Source organism: Emericellopsis cladophorae (genome assembly GCF_022114955.1).
Source record: "Emericellopsis cladophorae strain MUM 19.33 chromosome Unknown NODE_6_length_900724_cov_123_231613, whole genome shotgun sequence".
Lineage (NCBI taxonomy): Eukaryota > Fungi > Ascomycota > Sordariomycetes > Hypocreales > Bionectriaceae > Emericellopsis > Emericellopsis cladophorae.
In genome coordinates, this window is record NW_026250931.1 from 707,355 (window position 1) to 724,984 (window position 17,630).

A 17,630-nucleotide genomic window follows, 5' to 3' on the forward strand; every position below is an offset into this window, starting at 1 on the left:
GTGGCCTCGAACCTAAGTCACTGTCAGAAAAGGAGTCTGTGTCGCCGTTGAGGTCATGCTACCTTGATCATCTCCTTAATCCGGTCGTGAATTGCGAGGAAGCCATTGAGGTCAATGGACCCCAGATCACCGGTCTTAAAATACCCATCTTCAGTAAAAGCACGGGCCGTCTCATCTGGTTGGTTCAGGTAGCCTGGAGTGACTTGGGGTCCCTTCACCCAAAACTGCGCATTTGTCAGCATCATTGACTTATTGCGCGCGTTCACAGACGCTGAGCAGGACAGACCTCGCCAACTCCACCGCTTGGCACCTCCTGACCACTATTTGGGTCCACAACACGAAGCGCAGTGCCAGGTACTAGGCGGCCGATCTTTGATGCATTGCTCCATGTCATGAGGTCTGGCGGCGTAACAGTAAGACACGACGTGGTTTCTGTCATGCCCCAGGCTTGTCGGAGGCGGATATGGGGAAAGCGCTGGGCGAGTCGGGCAATGGTTTGATCTGTCAACGGCGCGGCCCCGGTGTTGAACTGCTCTACGTGCGAAAGGTCGTAGTTTCGGGCCACCTTGTCGGTTAAAAGTCGTATCAGCAGAGCTAAGACCAATCAGTGATTAAGTTCCAGGCGTTGCTTCGGTACTAGCAAAGTCTCACGAGGGACGAGCCACAGCTCAGTGCATCGAAAATGCTTGATGGTGTCCATCATGGCTCTCATGTCAAACCCACCCATGATGACCATGTCATGGCCCGTCGCGACCGGCAGGTGAATTAGGTGGACAAGCCCGGTGACTAATGTGTGCTCATTAGCCTCAACCCAGGTGTTTATGAGACTTGGCGACAAGGGGGAAGCTCACTGTGGTAGAATGGAAGAATCCCCAGAACTTTTCTTGGTCCTCTCTGAGTAGGCGAGACATCTTCGACTTGGCGAAGCTGATTGATAATGTTGGCGTGTGATAGGATAACCTGGACCCATTACATGTCAGTTGCTGCTGCGGTTCGCTGTCTCGGCCGTACTTAGATAGATAAAATACTAGGCCGCTGGATTCGCAATTACTTACAGCTTTCGGCTTGCCGGTAGTTCCTGAAGTGAAAGAAAGAAATGCCGGAGGGAGTTGACTTGGTTGACTTGGTAGAACTGACTGTCGACAAGGAGATTCCTTGCTGTTCCTTGCCAAGCCTCCAAGCGCGTCAACCTCATCCTTCGCGGCATCAAGAAGAAGCACTCCATCAGCACAAAGCCCTATACGTCTGCAGGCATCACGAACTTTCGACAGCAAGCCCTTTTCTGTGAAAATGAGCTTCGCGGAAGACGTTTCCAGCATGTAGCTGAGGTCCTCTGCGCTCGCGGTCGGGGGCAAGAGCGTGACGGTTGACCTCAGGCGAGCAGCAGCCAGAACAGAAATTACATATTGTGTGGAATTCTGTGCAATGACCGCAATTGCTTGACTTGGCAGGATATTATAATCGATTGCGAGCGTTGTTGCGAGTTTTTCTGCTGCTTCTTTCAGTTCTCGGTGGGAGATGAAAGAGCCTTCAGCTACATCCCAGAATCCAGCAGTTTCTGAAGGCGTGCGGTCCGGTTTCTCGAAGAGCCAATCCCAGATGGAAATGTTCCGAGTGGCTTCTTCTTGTTAAAAGGCACCCATAACAGAGTCTAGTGAAATGACTTACTGGGTTCGAAAGCTGCTCCGTGGTACGGCATCTTGTGGCGTTGTTGGTAAAGTAGAACTTCCCAGGCGCCGACCGGGCATGGCGATACCTTTATTAATTCTTTGTTTGACGACGACGATGACCATGTACGCCTAGCCGGATCAAGGTGCCAACCGAAATCCCGAACTACCGGTTGCCGGAGCAGGGTACATGTGGTGACCGTGGTACAGCTTCAGTAATGCAGCCCTCATACGCTAGCAGCGCCCAATGCACATCTGCAGTCGCTAGCTACATTCCCCGCGGTTCCACTTCCATCAACTCAGTTGCATCCCCGCGTTTTGATCCTGGAATGGACGGTTTGGGCTACCAGGAGCCCACGGCTATAATTACCGCGGAACAATCGGCGTCAGAGGACTTGTCTCCATAACCGCGTCCACGCATTACGCGATTTATTATAGCCCCTAGAGGTTAATTAAATAAGCGCGTAGAGGAATATAAAGGGAATAGATATATGGAATCGCTAGGAAGATACTTACGATTAATAAAGTAATCACTTAAGGGTTATTAATTAATAAAGCAGTTTAGAATTATTATTACTTTAACATATTAATTATTAAAGAGTAGTATTCTTATAGGTGCAGTGAAAGGAAGATCGCGACTAATTCGATGATCTTTAGGGTAGGCAAACAGATAAAAGAATGACGACTTAATTCAAAAGAACTTTCTAGTAGTGAAGGCCTATATTTATAGGCGTGAGGGCGCTATAATACCCTGTAAAAGAGTGGATCAAACCGAACCTAGTGGAAGATTATAGAAGGTTTGTAATAGCGAGTGTGGCAGTGCTAACCTTCGAATATTATAGAAGGCTTCAGAAGCACTGCATTCGTAAGCGCTATGGACCCTTGTATCAGTCCCCTGAAAGATCCCTGTAAGTTCTAGGGGGCCCCTGCAAGGGTCATGTGAGAGGGCCTCGTGAGGCACCTAGTTGGGGCATTAGGTCCCTATTTTTAACATATAATTAGTATCTTGAAAGTTTTATTATAGAATAATATAAAAGCTTTCGAAATACAATAATATTAATATTATAATAAAATAATTTATAGAAATATAGATTTAATAATAAAATATTAAGGTACTCGTAATAAGGAATTTCAGCCGTCGTAAACTTTTGATATATATGTCGCTATCGTCCGCCGTATACGAGCACAGGCTGAGCTCAATGCGCATGAAGATTTTGGCCGTTAACACGAGAACCATGAACAGTGTTGCAGCCTTTAATATTAGGCCAGTCAGGACCATCGATTGGGTGTTCGGAGCATGAGGGAAGTATCAATGCATCCATATGTTAAGAACAAATTCTCCTACATCAACAACGCACCGGAGAGCGTCGATGTCGGCATAACTTGGGGAAGACTATTCCCACGCTTCTCAGTGCCTCAATACGTCGAATTCTAATACACCAACGTTAACTTTATCTAATGGCCGCTTAACTCGTGCCTAGTGTCAGGGGGGGTCGGTCGGCAGGTAGGACGGGGAACACTCGGTCAGGCTGATCTAGTCTATTGCTACGGATAGGCACTCCTTAGGTAGGGCAGGCTCTATGTATAAGACGTAGCTCGAAGAGCTATAATAGAAGATAGTCGGGATCGCGATAAAATGCAAAAGTAGGCGCGAGTTTATGTAACTACTAGGTGCAGGGTGGGTCCCCGCTCTTAACCAGCTGTGATAATACGCCCCCCTTCTAAGGGCGAGCTCCTGCGAGTATTTATTAAGGACCAGGTTTATCGGGATATCGGCGGTAGTAGTTAGCGACGATCTATTACGCGTTCTCTAAATACTCTGCGGGTTCTTCGGTCGGATTATTATACCTAACTTACTTTATAGTATACTATAATCGTGGGTTACCTCGGCCTCTTCGTTCTTAGCGGGAATCTACTATCTTTTATACTATAAACTCTTTAGCCCTATTAACTTTAATAGGCGACGGGGGTGCGATACGTTATCTAGGATAGGGGTTATTAGTAGCGGGTCGGAGTAGGTTAATATAGAATATAGGGTATACTCTTATACTTATAGGTAGTTCTAGTTTATAGGCGTACGGCGATATAGCTTTCTCGACCTTTAAGGGGCCGATATTCTTCTAGTCTAGTTTCTTCTACGGCCGTAGGGTTCGTAGGTTTCGGGCGTCTAGCTAGACTAAGTCTCTAGTGCGATACGTACGGGTAGGTTAGCGGTTCCGGTTCGCTTGGTCTTTATAGTAGGCTTAGGCGGCGGTTAATTTAGACTATAGGTATTTATTAATCTACTTTATCTTACGAATAAAGCTTTCTATATCCCGGGAGGCGGGAGTATTAGCGGTAGGGATATCTAGTTCGAACCTTATCCGGGGGTAGGAGCTATAGTTAGTAAAGAACGGCGATATACTAATAGTCTCGGATTTCTAGGAGTTAGTAACGAATTTAGCTAGCGGGAGCTAGGTAGACTAGTCGTCTTATAGATATAATACGTAAGATTATAGGTATTATTATAGGATAGTATTAAAGTATTTAGTCTAGCCGTCTGTTTATAAGTATATAATAATTAATAATAGGCTCTTAATCTATAGCTGTCGGTTTAAGCTCTTCTAGAACTTAGAAATAAACTAAGGGCCTCGGTCGGATATAATAGTTAATAGTAGGCTATATAGCTTCTAGATATAGTATAGGTATAGACGGGCAGTCTTAGCCGAATCGTAGGTTATTTTATAGGGTATTAAGTATCTTATCTTCGTTAGATAGTCTACTACGACGAGGATTATATCGTATCCCTAGCTCGGAGGTAGGTATATAATAAAGTTTATTAATATATCTCTCTAGGCGTGTTCGGGGATCGGTAGCGGCTTTAGGACTCCTTAATAGGCGTCTCGGGACGGGTTAGACCGGCGGTAGGTATAATAGTTCTTGATCTATCTTTCTACGTATACTAGTATACCTAGCTAGAAGTAACTTCTTAATAAGATATCGTAGGTACGGGCTCGTCTAGGGTATCTAATAACGGGTGACTTATAATAACGGCGGAATAATTTAGCCTTTAGTTTATCGTAGTTAGGGATATATAAGCGGTCTCGGAAGTATAGGCGGTTATAGTTCTCGGTATACTTAGATAGTATAATACGGGTATAGTGTCGCTTGCTTTTACGGATCGCTTCTTAAATAGATTCTAGGATTTTATTAGCGGTATAGCCTTTATTAAAGAGGTCGGATAAGTTAGTAGGAAGTTCGGTTAGTAAGCGAGCGGCGTAGAACCTTACCCTCGGGTCTAGGTTCTCTTTCTTTAGTATTATCTAGCTTTAGTAAAGAAAGCGTTTATCCCCCTCTTTTAGGAGATCCTCTAACCTCTTAGTTAAAGCGTCGGGCTTAATACCTTATTTCCCGGGTCGGTAGGTGATCTAAAAGTTAAATCGTGATAGGAACTTAGACTAACGGGCTTATCTTTAGTTTAGTAGCTTCGTTATAATAAAATACTCTAGGTTACGGTAGTCAGTGATTACTTTAATTAGTAAAGAGGCTCCCTCTAACTCTAGGCGCTACTCCTCGAAGTAGCGAATTATAGCTATTAGTTCTTTATTATAGATCTTATAGTTATACTTAGTAGTAGTATACTTTTTCGAGAAGAAGGTAATAAGTCGTAGTATCTTATTATCCCTTACCTAAGATAATATCCTAGCGGAGATATAGTCGGAGGCGTTTATCTCTAGGATAATATTCTTTTCTTAATTAAACGGGGCTAGTATCGGGGCGGTGCTAAAAGCGGTTTTTAGGCCTTCGAAAGCGTTATAGTAGTTAGTAATCTAATAAAATAAGACTCCTTTTCTAATTAAGCGGTTTAAGGGTACGGTAATCTTTAAGTAGTCCTAGATAAATCTCCGGTAGAAATTACCGAAACCTAGAAAGACTTATATATCGGTAACGTAGGTCGGTGTCTTTTAGTCTCTTACGGTCCGGACTTTCTTAGGGTCTATTCGGATTCCCTCTCGGCCGATAATTAAGCCTAGGAATTTTATCTTAGTCACGAAGAATTTATACTTTAATATCTTAGTATATAGCCTAGCGTTCTTTAGGGCTTTTAGGACTATTCGTAAGTATTTTTTATATTCGGACCTCGTTCGGCTATAGATTAGGATATCGTTTAAGTAAGCGGTATAGAAAATATTAAGGTATTCTCTTAGTATATTATTAATATACCTCTAGAAAGTTATAGGGGCTTTAGTTATTCTAAATAGCATAATAAGTGACTTATATAGTCTAAATCGAGTGCGGAAGGCGGTTAAGTATTCTTCCCTTACGCGTATCCGGATATTATTAAACGTAGAGATAATATCGACCTTCGAGAAATATCGTATACTAGCTAGGTTATTTAGGGATTCCTTAATTAATAATAGCGGGTATCGGTCTTTAATAGTAATATTATTTAGAGCGCGGTAATCGATATAGAAGTATAGTCCGCTATCGTTCTTCTTAACGAATAATATAGGGGACGCTATAGAGGAGGAGCTTGGTTAAATAAATCCTTTTCGTAGGTTCTCCTTTAACCACTCTTTTAGGGTCTTTAGTTCCTCTCGAGATATCCTATATAAGGGTCTAAACGGTAGTATACTTCCTTCTTTTAACTAGATATAGTGGTCTTTAGGTCGGTGCGGCGGTAGTTTATTAGCTTCTTTAAGCGAGAATATGTTAGCGAACTTAGCGATCTCTAAGGGTAAGGTAGGTTCTTATTTAATAGGTTCTATAATTATCTCTTCGATCTAGGCTATAGTAATAGCGAATAGCCTTATATCGCTCCTTTAGGTATATATAGATACGGCTCTTAGCGATATTAGAAAGTGATGCACTAAAGGCAGATCAAACAGGTGGAAAAGGATCATCAATTCAAACGTCCTTGGGCAGCCAGTCGGCCAGCCTAAATAGGCATGGCGCGGCTGCTCCTCGGATCGTGTGCGCGCAGCCTGATTGGCTGCGGCGTTATCAATGCTATCTTATCGCTATCGTACCTGTGCGTGTACGTGACCAGCACGTGACACCCACACACAGCGTAGATGCATCTTGGTTGAATGGCCACACAACCTACAAAGTGTATCATAGTGCCGGCCACATAGAAAATCGTCACTACCCTCAGTGACTCCCGGCAACGCCTATCCAAGCCAAGGAAATACTCGTCCGGCGCTGTCATCACTCGTGCGAATCGTTCGTTCGTTACTGTCGTTAATACCTTGTTGTTTTGTTGTTCCATCTGTGATCGTGTCTCCGTGTATCATATCGATCATTCCTCCCTGTATCATCGCGGCGGCAATGGGTCCAATCTATTGTGCGGCCGCGGTCTGCGTTCAGCGCCTCAACCTATTGCCCTTCCGGGGGGTTGAGGACTTCTTCTCACGGGCTAATTGCTCCTCGAAGGTGTGTATCGCGGCGTCGCTGATGCCTGTGGACTCCACCCACTGGTCGTATTGGGGGCTCCAACCCTTCCAGCGAACCTTATACTTGACTGTTCCGTCCTTCAATTGGCGCTTGTCCAGCAGCCTCTCGATCTCGTAGTGCACATCTCCTTCATCGTCTTCAACGTCGTGTGAGGCTTCCACAGGCCCAGGCTCGGGGTCGACGTGTGCGCCGGCGTGGGCAGGCTTGAGGTGCTGGACCGATATCACGGGGTGTATCTTCATACTGCTGGGCAGGCTCAATTCGGCGGCGAGGTCGTTGACCATCCGCTTGATCGTGAAGGGGCCAAGCCTCTTCTGAGACCATTTGGGGCTCGGCCGGCCAGCGAGGTGGTATCCGTGATGAAGATTGAGGTACACGCGGTCTCCGGCCTGCAGCTGTATCGGTCGGTGTTTGGCGTCATACCATCGTTTGGCCTTCATCGCTGCAAGATCCATTGCCAATTGAGCCGTCGTTCTCACGGCCTCTCTCATGTACGGCAGCGTCTCGGCGTCAGGGTTGTTGGCGGCTTGGAACGCTCCGTTGAGTCTGAAGCCGTAGATGTACTCGTGCGCGCTGCATTGGCTGCCGACGTTAAAGGTGCTGTTGATGTTCCATTGCATCGCTGGAAGCAGCAGCTTCCAGTCACGATCCGGCTCTTCGACGTAGGCCAGCCGTATCGCTGTTTCAACCACCTGATTGCGGCGTTCGGCCAATCCGTCAGCCTGTGGGTGGTGCGCTGTTGTCATCGCCAGCTTCGTGCCGAATGCCTTCCACAGTCCCCTCCAGAAGGGTTTAGTGAACTTGCGGTCTCGGTCGCTGATGATGATTGATGGAAGACCCCAGTCCGCCATCATCAAGGCTCGGGCTAACACTTGCGCCCAATGTTCTGACGTGTATGTCTCGTGGCCAGGGATCAGCAGGCTTCGTTTGCTCGCGGTGCAAGTGATCGTGAGGATCTGATCGAAGGTGTCGAAGCCAGTCAGGGCCCACGGCGAGTCTGCGGCTGTCGTTGGGGGCAGGCGGGTGATGAAGTCAATCGCGATGCGTTGCATCGGCAGAGGGCCAGGCCGTACAGGCATGTATGCTCCCATGCGCTGTTGGCGGTCGGTCTGGCCTAGGCAGCAAGATCTGCATTTTGCGATGTGTGCCGTGACCTTGGCGGTCATGTTCTTGATGGCGAAGCCTCGCAGTTCCTTCAGTGTGCGGTCGATGCCAAAGTGGCTGCGTTCGTCGTGTGCCGTTGTAATCACATCTTCAATCATCGATTGCGGCACGCACAGACGTACAGATCTATCTGTTGCTTCGTTATACAGCAGTCCATTCGCGGCTTGGAAGAAAGGCACGCCGCGGCGGCGGTTGATTCGGTGACGCGTTGTTCTATCTGGGCCGGTCGAAGTTTTGGCAGCGTCCTCGCTATCCTGGATCATCGTGATGATCTTGGACCAGTGTCGGTCCTTGGCGTAGCCTTCGAGAAATTAGCTGACCGTTTCGTCACTCATGACGGCTTCTGTGACCACGCACACATCCTCCAGCGCCACGTATTAAGGGTGCCTGCGTTATATTAACGGGTCTGATTCGGCTGCTTCGAGACGGCTGAGTGCGTCGGGCACGAAGTTCTTCTTGCCGGGAACGTGATAGACTTCGAGGTCGTATTAGGAGAGGTAAATCGAGGCTGTGATCAATCTACGGTTAGCTCTATCTGTGCTGGCCGTATCCATTATGGACTTAGCTAGGATCTGCTTAATCGCTAAGTGATCTGTCAGAACGCGTATCGGCTGCTCAGACGACTGCATAATTATGTAGGTACGCCGGATCGCCCACACGAGGCCTGCTAATTCAAGTTCTATTGGTCCGTAGGTGCGTTCGGCGTTGGTCAGCGTGCGGCTGGCGAAGAGGATTGGTTTAACCGCGGTGGCGGGCATCACAGATCCGGGCTGCCAGTCGTAGTCATCTTTGGTGTGGAACAGAACTGCCGCGAAGCCACGTTCGAGGCTCGTATCAACCTAGCAGTACAGGTGTTTGTTGGGGTCATCGTGCGTTAATATGCGGCCAGAGGCTATTTCAGACTGTACGGCCTCGAAGGCCATGATCTCTTCTGGTGTGGGCTCGAATGTCGTGACGCGGCAATAGGCCTTGCGCTTGTTCTTATTATTATCGGCCACTTTACCTACCTCGCGGCCAGCTTTGAGTAATTGGACCTTGCGTCGCTGCAGAGGATCAATCAGCTTGGCAAAATACGGTATTAAATGCCGTAGGAAGCCTGCAGCGCCGATGTAGCTCTCTAACGCAGCTAGATTATTAGGGAACTTGAGCTGGGCGAAGGCAGCCATTCGTTCCTTGGTCGTTGCTAACCTAACGCCGTCCACTCTGAAGCCAAGAACCTGCGCTAATAGATATCCGATCTAGCTCTTTTTCGGAGAAATTGTCACGCTTAGTCGTTGGAATAGGCTGAAGATGATTTCGAGGTGTCGGAGGTGTTCTTCTTCGGACTGTGAGTAGATGATTATATCGTCGATGAATCCTCTGGCGAAATGAGCGTATGGCCGTAAGATCCGATCTATGAACCTTTGTACGTACGCTGGGCTGTTACGGAAGCCCATTGGCGCCACTATGAACCTCTCGAGACCTCGGTGACTTGTCACGGTGAACCTGTGGCGATGTCCCCTTCTGACCGCGAATTGGAAGAAGAAGCTGGATACGTTAATTGCGGTGATATACGTGGCACCTCTTAAGGAGCGGATAACCTCGTCTTGCCGCGGCAGGGGGTAATTGTCCGGCACGACCACCTTATTCAAGGCTCGCAGATCAACGACAACGCGGCCCTTGCGTTTGCCGTCGACCACCCTCCAGACCACGAAGAGGGGTGCCGTGAAGGGTGTTGGTTCAGTCGCGTATTCCATGCGGTTCTGCTTGTGCAAGGCTTCGTGTGTCTCGTTAATAAAGTCACGCTCCTTCTTGCCTTAAGGATAAGGTCTTTGAGCAACCTTGTGCTTATGCCAATCGTCAACTAACGGCACAATCAATTCGTCGTCTTCTGGCACCTTCACAAGCCCTGTGTCGGTGAAGACTTTGTTGAAGCGTTATAGCAGCGCCATCGCCTTATCGCGGAACCTGCCATCGGCGGCGTAAACGTGTATGCCGTTGTCTGTGATGGTCTCAGGTAGGTCGGGGGTCTTGGTGATCTGTAGAGGACCCTTGTGGTGTTCGCGATAGGGTGTTTTGCTCGCATCAGATCCCTCGGCATCATCGAGGTTATCGCGGTCTGATAGAGCGGCGCTGCTGGCTCGTTGTCAATTGCTGCGGCCCTGGCGTTGGTCAACTTCGAAGGACCCTGTCAGGTCCATCGCGCCGTCGTCAGTTATTAGGAAATTCGCGGTTTCCTTGGTCTGTAAGGCCTAGTAGCCGATTTCCTCGTGTTCGCCAATGTACCCAAGGCGTTGCTTGCGGGAGATCGTGATGTCTTCCTCTGTATAGTTGACAAGGAGGATGTTTGGTCCCGTGCGGTCGTTAACGAGGGCGTGCATGGCCTGTGGGTGCGTGGAATTGAAGGTGAAGCTTCTGCCTGACGGCAGCTCCTTCCACGAGGCTGGCACGAGCTTTATTGCACCGGCTGGGACCGTGTAATCCCTTGTGGCCTTGACGACCCTGTTCACCGGGGCAGCCTTTGCCTTAACCACCGTGATAGGTATCTCCAAGTCGTTCAACGCGCCGATCCTGATGACATCCTTGTTGTAGTCAATAGAGGCTCCGTAAGGTTTGAGCCATGCGTTGCCGAGCAAGGCGTTAGAGCCGACGGATGGCAGGACCCAAGCCCCAGATTGGAACTTGGCTATGACATTCTGACCGTTCTGTCGGCCAGCGGCGAAGAAGGTGAAGATCGCGAATTCGTTTGTAGCCGTCTTCCCTCCATCGACGCCTCGAATCGTCGCGTGGTGTCGACGTTCGATCGTGTGGTCGAATTGTTGAAGGACTTTAGCGTTAATGACGGGCGTGCCGCAGCCGGAATCAGGGCACACAGCGATTGATAGTCTATCAGCGGAGGGCTTGACCTCCATCCGCATTGGTGAGAAGTTATTATGCGCTGTGCGTGAGCGGCTTACAAGGGCGGCTGCTTCAATTACCGTTGGCGAGGCCTTGACTTCGACAATTGGGGTGTTGGCAGCACAAGGCTGTCGCTTGGTGTCAGCGATCTAGGCTTCGCGTTACAATTGAGCCGTTGACACGCATGTGTTGCTTGAAGTGTGCTGCTTCCAGCTGTCTTCGTTGTCGAACCTTCGGGCACAGGTATTGCATTTGAACCTTCCCGTGGTCTTCGCAATATCAGTGACCGATGTGACGGCGGCAGCCATTGCGTCAACGAAGGCGGCAGCCTGCGTCGTGGCTTTGCCCTCGCGGGTTATCACGAAATTAACGACTTCCTCTTGGCCGTCGGTGGCATCGTCCTCCGTCACGTTGTTCTTGTATTCTTCTTCGAACTTGACCTCCTTGCGGGTTCGGAAGCCTTGTCTGTCGTCACGCTTGCCACGGTCGCGGTTGTGAGCACGATTGTCATCGCGGCGACTGTTGTCATCGCGGCGGCGATTGAATAGGCGTGCGTTATCGCGGTCGCGGCTGTCACCGCGATAGCTGTCACGGCTGCCCTCACGGCTGCCAGACCCGCGGTTCTCGTAGCGAGAGTTATAGCGTTATAGTCGTTCATCTCGGCCGCTGTCAGAAGTGTAGTCGTCACGGCGTCGGAAGTTACCGCGCTCGTCCTCGCGTCGGAAGTTACCGCGCGCGCGCTGGCCTCGTGAGTCGTGAGAATAGCCGCGAGGTCGCGTGGCGTTGATGGCCCGGGCATCGATCATCTGTCTGCTGTCAATGAAGTGTCTGATCCATCGCTCCAAGGACCAGCTGGAAGTCGGGCGCTGGGTTGCTAACAAGATCTCGCCGTCAATCAACGGCCAGATAGCTTGAATGACATCTCTGTCACGCTTCAGACCTATCTGGCGTGCCAGGGCTGCCTTACGTTGAATGAAGGCAGTAATTAAGTCGCCGGCAAGCCAGTTGGAGATGCGGTATTTGCCGTTAAACAAACGGCTGCTGGCTTCGGCCGCGGATGGCTTGAATCTCTTGTTGAGCTTCTTACAGAAGGTCTTAACAGATCCGCGTTCAATCCGGCGGCGTTCTTCGCTTATCAGCTCGGTCATCATCCATTTATAGCTAGCGCCGGCCAGCAAGGTGCTGTATCGTCCTTGAAGCCCGTATTCATCGCCCATCACGTATTCCTCACATCGGGCTATGAACATCGCCACGTCCGTGTAGATCGGGTCTTTACCTTGCGGCGTGAGCAAGCCCTGTTCTTTATAGTCTGGGTAGTCGGGGTCGAATTTGCCAATAGGCTCGTTCTTCAAGCGCTTCGAGATAGAGAGCTCTGGGTCAGGTCGGAGAGGCTCGAGTCCCAGGCTGTCTTTCGATTGATAACCGCGATCGTCGCGGTCATTGCCATCATCGCGGTCGTCGTCCGAGCTGCTGCTTGGGTCCGAGTCCTCACTATCTGAAGGGTTATAGCGTGATCGTCTTGGTTGGCCTGACAGCAGGCCACGACCTCTTCCTCGTCCTCGACCACGGCCTCCTTGTTAGCCATAGGGCCGCGCTAGCAGCGGCGGCTTGTCTGCAGGCTTGTCGGCAGGCTTGTTAGTAGGCTTATCGGTATTCGTCTTCTTGGTCTTCGTCATAGGGGGCAGTGGCGGGGGCCTGTCGTCCTCGGGTTCCTCGTCATCCACCAAGGCTGCAATAGGGATGTGACACTCGTCTTCCTCTTTACCCGTTATTGTGGTGAGCGGGTTCTTGTACCAAAAGCAACTGGCGTTCTTCCAAGTATCGAGGTATTCTTCCATGAAGTTTCGGCTTATTGGTGCTATTTCGAGTAGGTGTTCGTATTGAGGGTCTTCCTTCGCCAATGCAACCGCAATATTGCTGCAGGCGATCGCGATACGGTTGTCTGCGATTGTCAGGTGTTGGTAACTCCAGATGTCGCTTCGGTGGCTCTCGATGGCCTTCAGCAGCGCCACTCCATATTTAATGAACCATACGTAACGGTCGTCTTCCAGGGCCTCCTTGAGGGTGCTCGTCGAGTCGGCCTTGGTCAATGAGTGTCTCTTTATCTTCGAGCGGGTGACCCTGCGTGGCGTTGTATCGCCGAAGAGGTCTTTCGGCAAGGGGTCGACTGGGTCTTCGGACAGCTCTACAGACAGCGGCGCGTTGCTCTGCAGGTCGGCGCCGTGTGTGGTGGTAAAAGATTCATTAGGCCGAGAGGAAGGAAGGTCCGGTAAGGGAGGAAGGTCCGGCAAGGCGGGTTGTAGCTGTGGTGGTGATGGAAGAGTTGAGTCTTCTTCCTGACCGCCGGAAAATTCGTTGGCCCTCCTCCACGACCCCGCCATCGCAGGCATGGACCTGGAAGGCTTGGGCATGTTATGGGTTATAATTTCGCGATATCTAGTAACCGATGATAAGTCAGAACGTTAGTGATAGTGTAGTGGTTTGAGTGTGTTTGCTAGCAGACTCAGACTCTACTATACTTGACCGTGTTCGCTAGGGTGGCGCCTGGTAACTTATCGTTGGCCACCGGGAGGCTCGCCTCTTGGGAAGGGTAGCGTAAGCTCTCTCCGTCTCTAGATCTGTCTCTTTATAGGACTGGTTGGTGTTTAGACCCTCCTCGGATGAATCTGGCCGACCAGTGCCACTTGGTAAAGTGAGGTAAAGATTGAGATAGTGATTCTTTTGCCGTTATATTGATTTTTTGGACTTCAAAGGAGTGCGCGAAAGCAGGTGATTCCCGCGATGTGGGTGGGGGCTCTCTTTGTGGTGTTGTGCTTGACTGCACGCGCCTCTTGCGGTGATGTATGCACTACGCCCTGCTTTTGTCAAGAGGTGCGTAGTTCAATTCACCTGTAAGGCAGCGCGCGCGTGTTTTTTGCCGATTGATAGCCGCGATTGCAGCGTAATCAGTGCGGTCGCAGCGTAATCAGCGGCTTGATCGCGCGTTGATTGAGGCTCTGCGCGATGAGGTGCTGTAAGGCTGATCCTTTGTGGGGAAGATCAGCCTAATTGCAGTGTGGGTGGGGGAAGTTGTCACGCTATTCGTCACAGCCCCTTGGCGCTGATCTGATAAGCGCGCGACGGAATGCAAGGGGAACGAATAGCTGTGAAATGCTAGGGAACTTCCTGCGATTGATCGAGTAGTTGTTCAAGGTTGTTTGATTGATAAGGGAGTCAAGAATTGCTACCACTCTGATGCACTAAAGGCAGATCAAACAGGTGGAAAAGGATCATCAATTCAAACGTCCTTGGGCAGCCAGTCGGCCAGCCTAAATAGGCATGGCGCGGCTGCTCCTCGGATCGTGTGCGCGCAGCCTGATTGGCTGCGGCGTTATCAATGCTATCTTATCGCTATCGTACCTGTGCGTGTACGTGACCAGCACGTGACACCCACACACAGCGTAGATGCATCTTGGTTGAATGGCCACACAACCTACAAAGTGTATCACATGGGGAAGAAGATCGCGACTAATTCGGTGATCTCTAGAGTAAGTAATCAGATAAGATAAAAGAACAACGACTGAGGACTATCTAGTAGCAAATAAAGGCCTATATATATAGGCGAGAGGGCGCTATGCCTTCTAAAGGAGTAGGCTAAATCGAACCTAGTAGAAAATTATAGAAGGTTTTATTTATAGTAGCGAGTATAGTAGTACTAGCCGTCGAGCGTTACAGGAGGCGTTAGAGACACTATATTCGTAGACACAAAACAATCATCCAACTTGAAGAAGCTGGCTACTCGTTTGGGTGTCCATGCGCCACGGATCTCGACCTCTATCTGGACCGCGAGCGGGCTGTTGAGCTGATAAAGGAAGATGACCTGGACGTAGCAGTGTGTCCACGACGTAGGGTGATCAGTGAGATTAAAGGAGGCATGGGGGTGAAGTCACAGTCGAAGAGGTCATCCCACGATGGTTCTTCCACATCAGATTGTTCGGTCATTGACCCGCGCGGGATACTGAGTGTTGTTCGTGAACTGGTGGTCACTGCAAGCCAAGCCTTCAACAACAACTACAAAAGACTATTACTCTTTATCTGTCACTAGAGAAACACATGCATTTTCACTCCCGCCCACGTGAAAAAGGGGCTTACTTCACACATCACATTGTGAGATCATCACCGACTCAGCCATAGCTTCAGACTATCGTGGCTAAGTCTAGCGCGGGGAAGCAGCCTCACGAGTCACGTCGGGCGGGAGCCAATCGAGCACACTGAGCCACGGCGGTTAGCCACGCCTTCATCCCCTCGACTGTCGTAAGCCTACACGTCCGTGCGCGACGGGGGGACTGACCAATTAGCATACTCAAAAATTGTGATACTTACTATGCCACAAAAGTTTGCCTAAAGCCAGGTACCGGCTCAAATAGACGCTACTCCATTCGCGACGCTATACCTAGCGAATATAGCGTATCTTTCTAACAGACAGGGGTGCGTGGGTAATTTGTTGATCTGTAGTCTTACGACAGTCGAGGGGATGCAAGGCTGCGGTCTGTTGTTGTGCCACCGCCCCATTGTTTACTTCTAAAAACGCAACACCAAGACTCCTCAACACCGAGAGCTACTTACAACGCCTATTGCTTTTCTTCGAGCCACAATCTACTGCGAGTGAATACCGCGAAATATTTGAACTCCTCCTTTTCCGTATAACCGTGACATTTCGTCATCCAAACAACTTGCCTCGATCTGCGACAGAGCGGCCCAGCAACATGGTATGTGCTACAGAAGCCGCTACCCAGTTTTCATTGCTGAAACGTGCTAACACGTACTCTTTCAGTCGTCGCCGATCAAAACTTCCCACATCGGGTTCAGCACTCCTCCTCAACGAAACTCCCCCTTTCAACGCCGTGCCGAATCACCAGCCTCACCATCTCCTCTTCGTCACGCTACCCCGGGGACAGGATCACCGACCAAGAACGGCCCTTCGCGATTTGCGCGAGCAGAAACTCCGGTTACCTCGACGGGAACCAGCCGGACACCACGAGAGCAAACCCCAGCAACGCCAACACGAGACATAATGCAATCTCCATTAAGACCTGTCGCGTCGCGCGCACCGGCACCAGCACCGAGTAAGGGGGATCATGGACACGCTCTATCAAAGCTTCAACCGGCCCAGGTCAGAACTCTGCGGGATGGTTTTCAGATCCTAGATCGCGACTGCGATGGTGTGGTCAATCGGGAGGACGTGGCAGACATGCTGAACCAGCTCGGTACGTCATTCAGAGGACGATATGAATGGCCAGGTCGATTAATGCTTCGCAGGCCTTCCGTTAAGCCCATCGCATGTCGCGCAATTCTTCCCCCCATCGCAACCACAGACCATAGCCCTCGCAGCCTTTTTAAATTCGCTAGCCGAGATCCTGGCCGACCTTTCACCCAGCGCCGAGCTGCTGTCGGCCTTGTCAGCCTTTGACGATGACGACAGCGGACAGATCGACATTGCGGAACTGAGAGATGCGCTGGTCAACACGGCGCCGGAGCCTGGCGAGGCTGCGCTTGCTCTTTCGGCTGCCGAGGTGGACAAGGTCATGGATGGGTTTACCGGGCGGCGTGCGTTCAACCGGAACATGAGTGCTCAGCTCGGCGCGAAGAGGGGAGAAGTCTTCAATTACCAGGATTTCGTGAATTCCGTCATGGGTGCGAATGGAGGGACGGAGGAACCCTCGCGAGAGGCATCAGAGGTCTGAAGCTATGGCATTATTTTGGCTGAGAATTGTGGTCAAGCGCAATACACATGCACATGCACAACACAATGTAATAAGACACGAGATGCATGGCTGTCTGTACAAAGCTTGAGAGATTCTGTATAATGACACAAGTCACACAATGTCCAGCATGGGTCCTATTAATAATAATGAATCAATGATAGATTGCCTGCCAGGGTTTGAAATGGCTGCGTAGCTTGGCGAAGGTGGGCAATCAGCGCAGAGTCGCAGACTCAGCAGCATTGAATTTTGGCGCGAGGAGATGGGCCAACAAACACTTTTGAGCGCAGAGGACTCCATTACCATACTAGCCTCAACGCAAAGTCGCGAACGTGAAGTTGAAAGGCGAATCTCGACAGTAGTCAACTTTTTTCGCACGCATTTGGCAACGCTCCGGCGCCGGGACGGAGGGACGGACGTTGTCTTTGCTCCTGCAGCCACTTTACGGCCCCACCGAACCTTCCAGAACCGCTTCTCTTAAGTCGATCTGACTCTGTTAAGCGCATATGCGCGATGCACGATGACCGCAAGCCACGGTGTTGCCCAGCCATTGATTGCTGCGCAGCGCAGACGGTGCAGTCAGATAGGTCTCTTGAGTGCAGTCCCTTCACCTTGGACGCCCCCAATGGCACGAAATGGCATGGCTGGGCCATTCAGGACGCCTCTGTTCCGCCGCACTTGCGCGCATGAACCCGCCCCATTGGATCCTCGCGCTCGTGCCAGCGGGCCGCTTCCGGGGTAGGCGGAC

At 50.2% G+C, this 17,630-nt stretch overlaps 5 protein-coding genes across 5 annotated transcripts; 1 reads left to right on the plus strand and 4 right to left on the minus strand.

Moving 5' to 3' along the window:
• Positions 1 to 7,009: 7,009 nt before the first annotated feature.
• On the minus strand, positions 7,010 to 8,362 carry J7T54_001795 (TY3B-TY3B protein; the record flags this gene model as incomplete). The annotated part of the gene is made up of 1 exon (XM_051503829.1): positions 7,010 to 8,362. One exon carries the CDS (start codon positions 8,360 to 8,362, stop codon positions 7,010 to 7,012), a length of 1,353 nt encoding a protein of 450 aa, XP_051364775.1.
• A 1,169-nt stretch (positions 8,363 to 9,531) lies between these two features.
• J7T54_001796 (TY3B-TY3B protein) lies at positions 9,532 to 10,000 on the minus strand (the record flags this gene model as incomplete). The annotated part of the gene is made up of 2 exons (XM_051503831.1): positions 9,532 to 9,589; positions 9,678 to 10,000. 2 exons carry the CDS (start codon positions 9,998 to 10,000, stop codon positions 9,532 to 9,534), a joined length of 381 nt encoding a protein of 126 aa, XP_051364776.1.
• Positions 10,001 to 10,180: 180 nt separating this feature from the next.
• J7T54_001797 (putative TY3B-TY3B protein) lies at positions 10,181 to 11,940 on the minus strand (the record flags this gene model as incomplete). Its single annotated transcript, XM_051503832.1, has 4 exons — positions 10,181 to 10,379; positions 10,530 to 11,129; positions 11,373 to 11,764; positions 11,845 to 11,940. The coding sequence occupies 4 exons, from the start codon at positions 11,938 to 11,940 to the stop codon at positions 10,181 to 10,183; spliced, it is 1,287 nt and encodes a 428-aa protein (XP_051364777.1).
• Positions 11,941 to 12,718: 778 nt separating this feature from the next.
• On the minus strand, positions 12,719 to 13,552 carry J7T54_001798 (uncharacterized protein; the record flags this gene model as incomplete). The annotated part of the gene is made up of 1 exon (XM_051503833.1): positions 12,719 to 13,552. One exon carries the CDS (start codon positions 13,550 to 13,552, stop codon positions 12,719 to 12,721), a length of 834 nt encoding a protein of 277 aa, XP_051364778.1.
• Positions 13,553 to 15,886: 2,334 nt separating this feature from the next.
• On the plus strand, positions 15,887 to 16,864 carry J7T54_001799 (uncharacterized protein; the record flags this gene model as incomplete). Its single annotated transcript, XM_051503834.1, has 3 exons — positions 15,887 to 15,889; positions 15,955 to 16,387; positions 16,440 to 16,864. 3 exons carry the CDS (start codon positions 15,887 to 15,889, stop codon positions 16,862 to 16,864), a joined length of 861 nt encoding a protein of 286 aa, XP_051364779.1.
• Between the last annotated feature and the right edge of the window lie 766 nt (positions 16,865 to 17,630).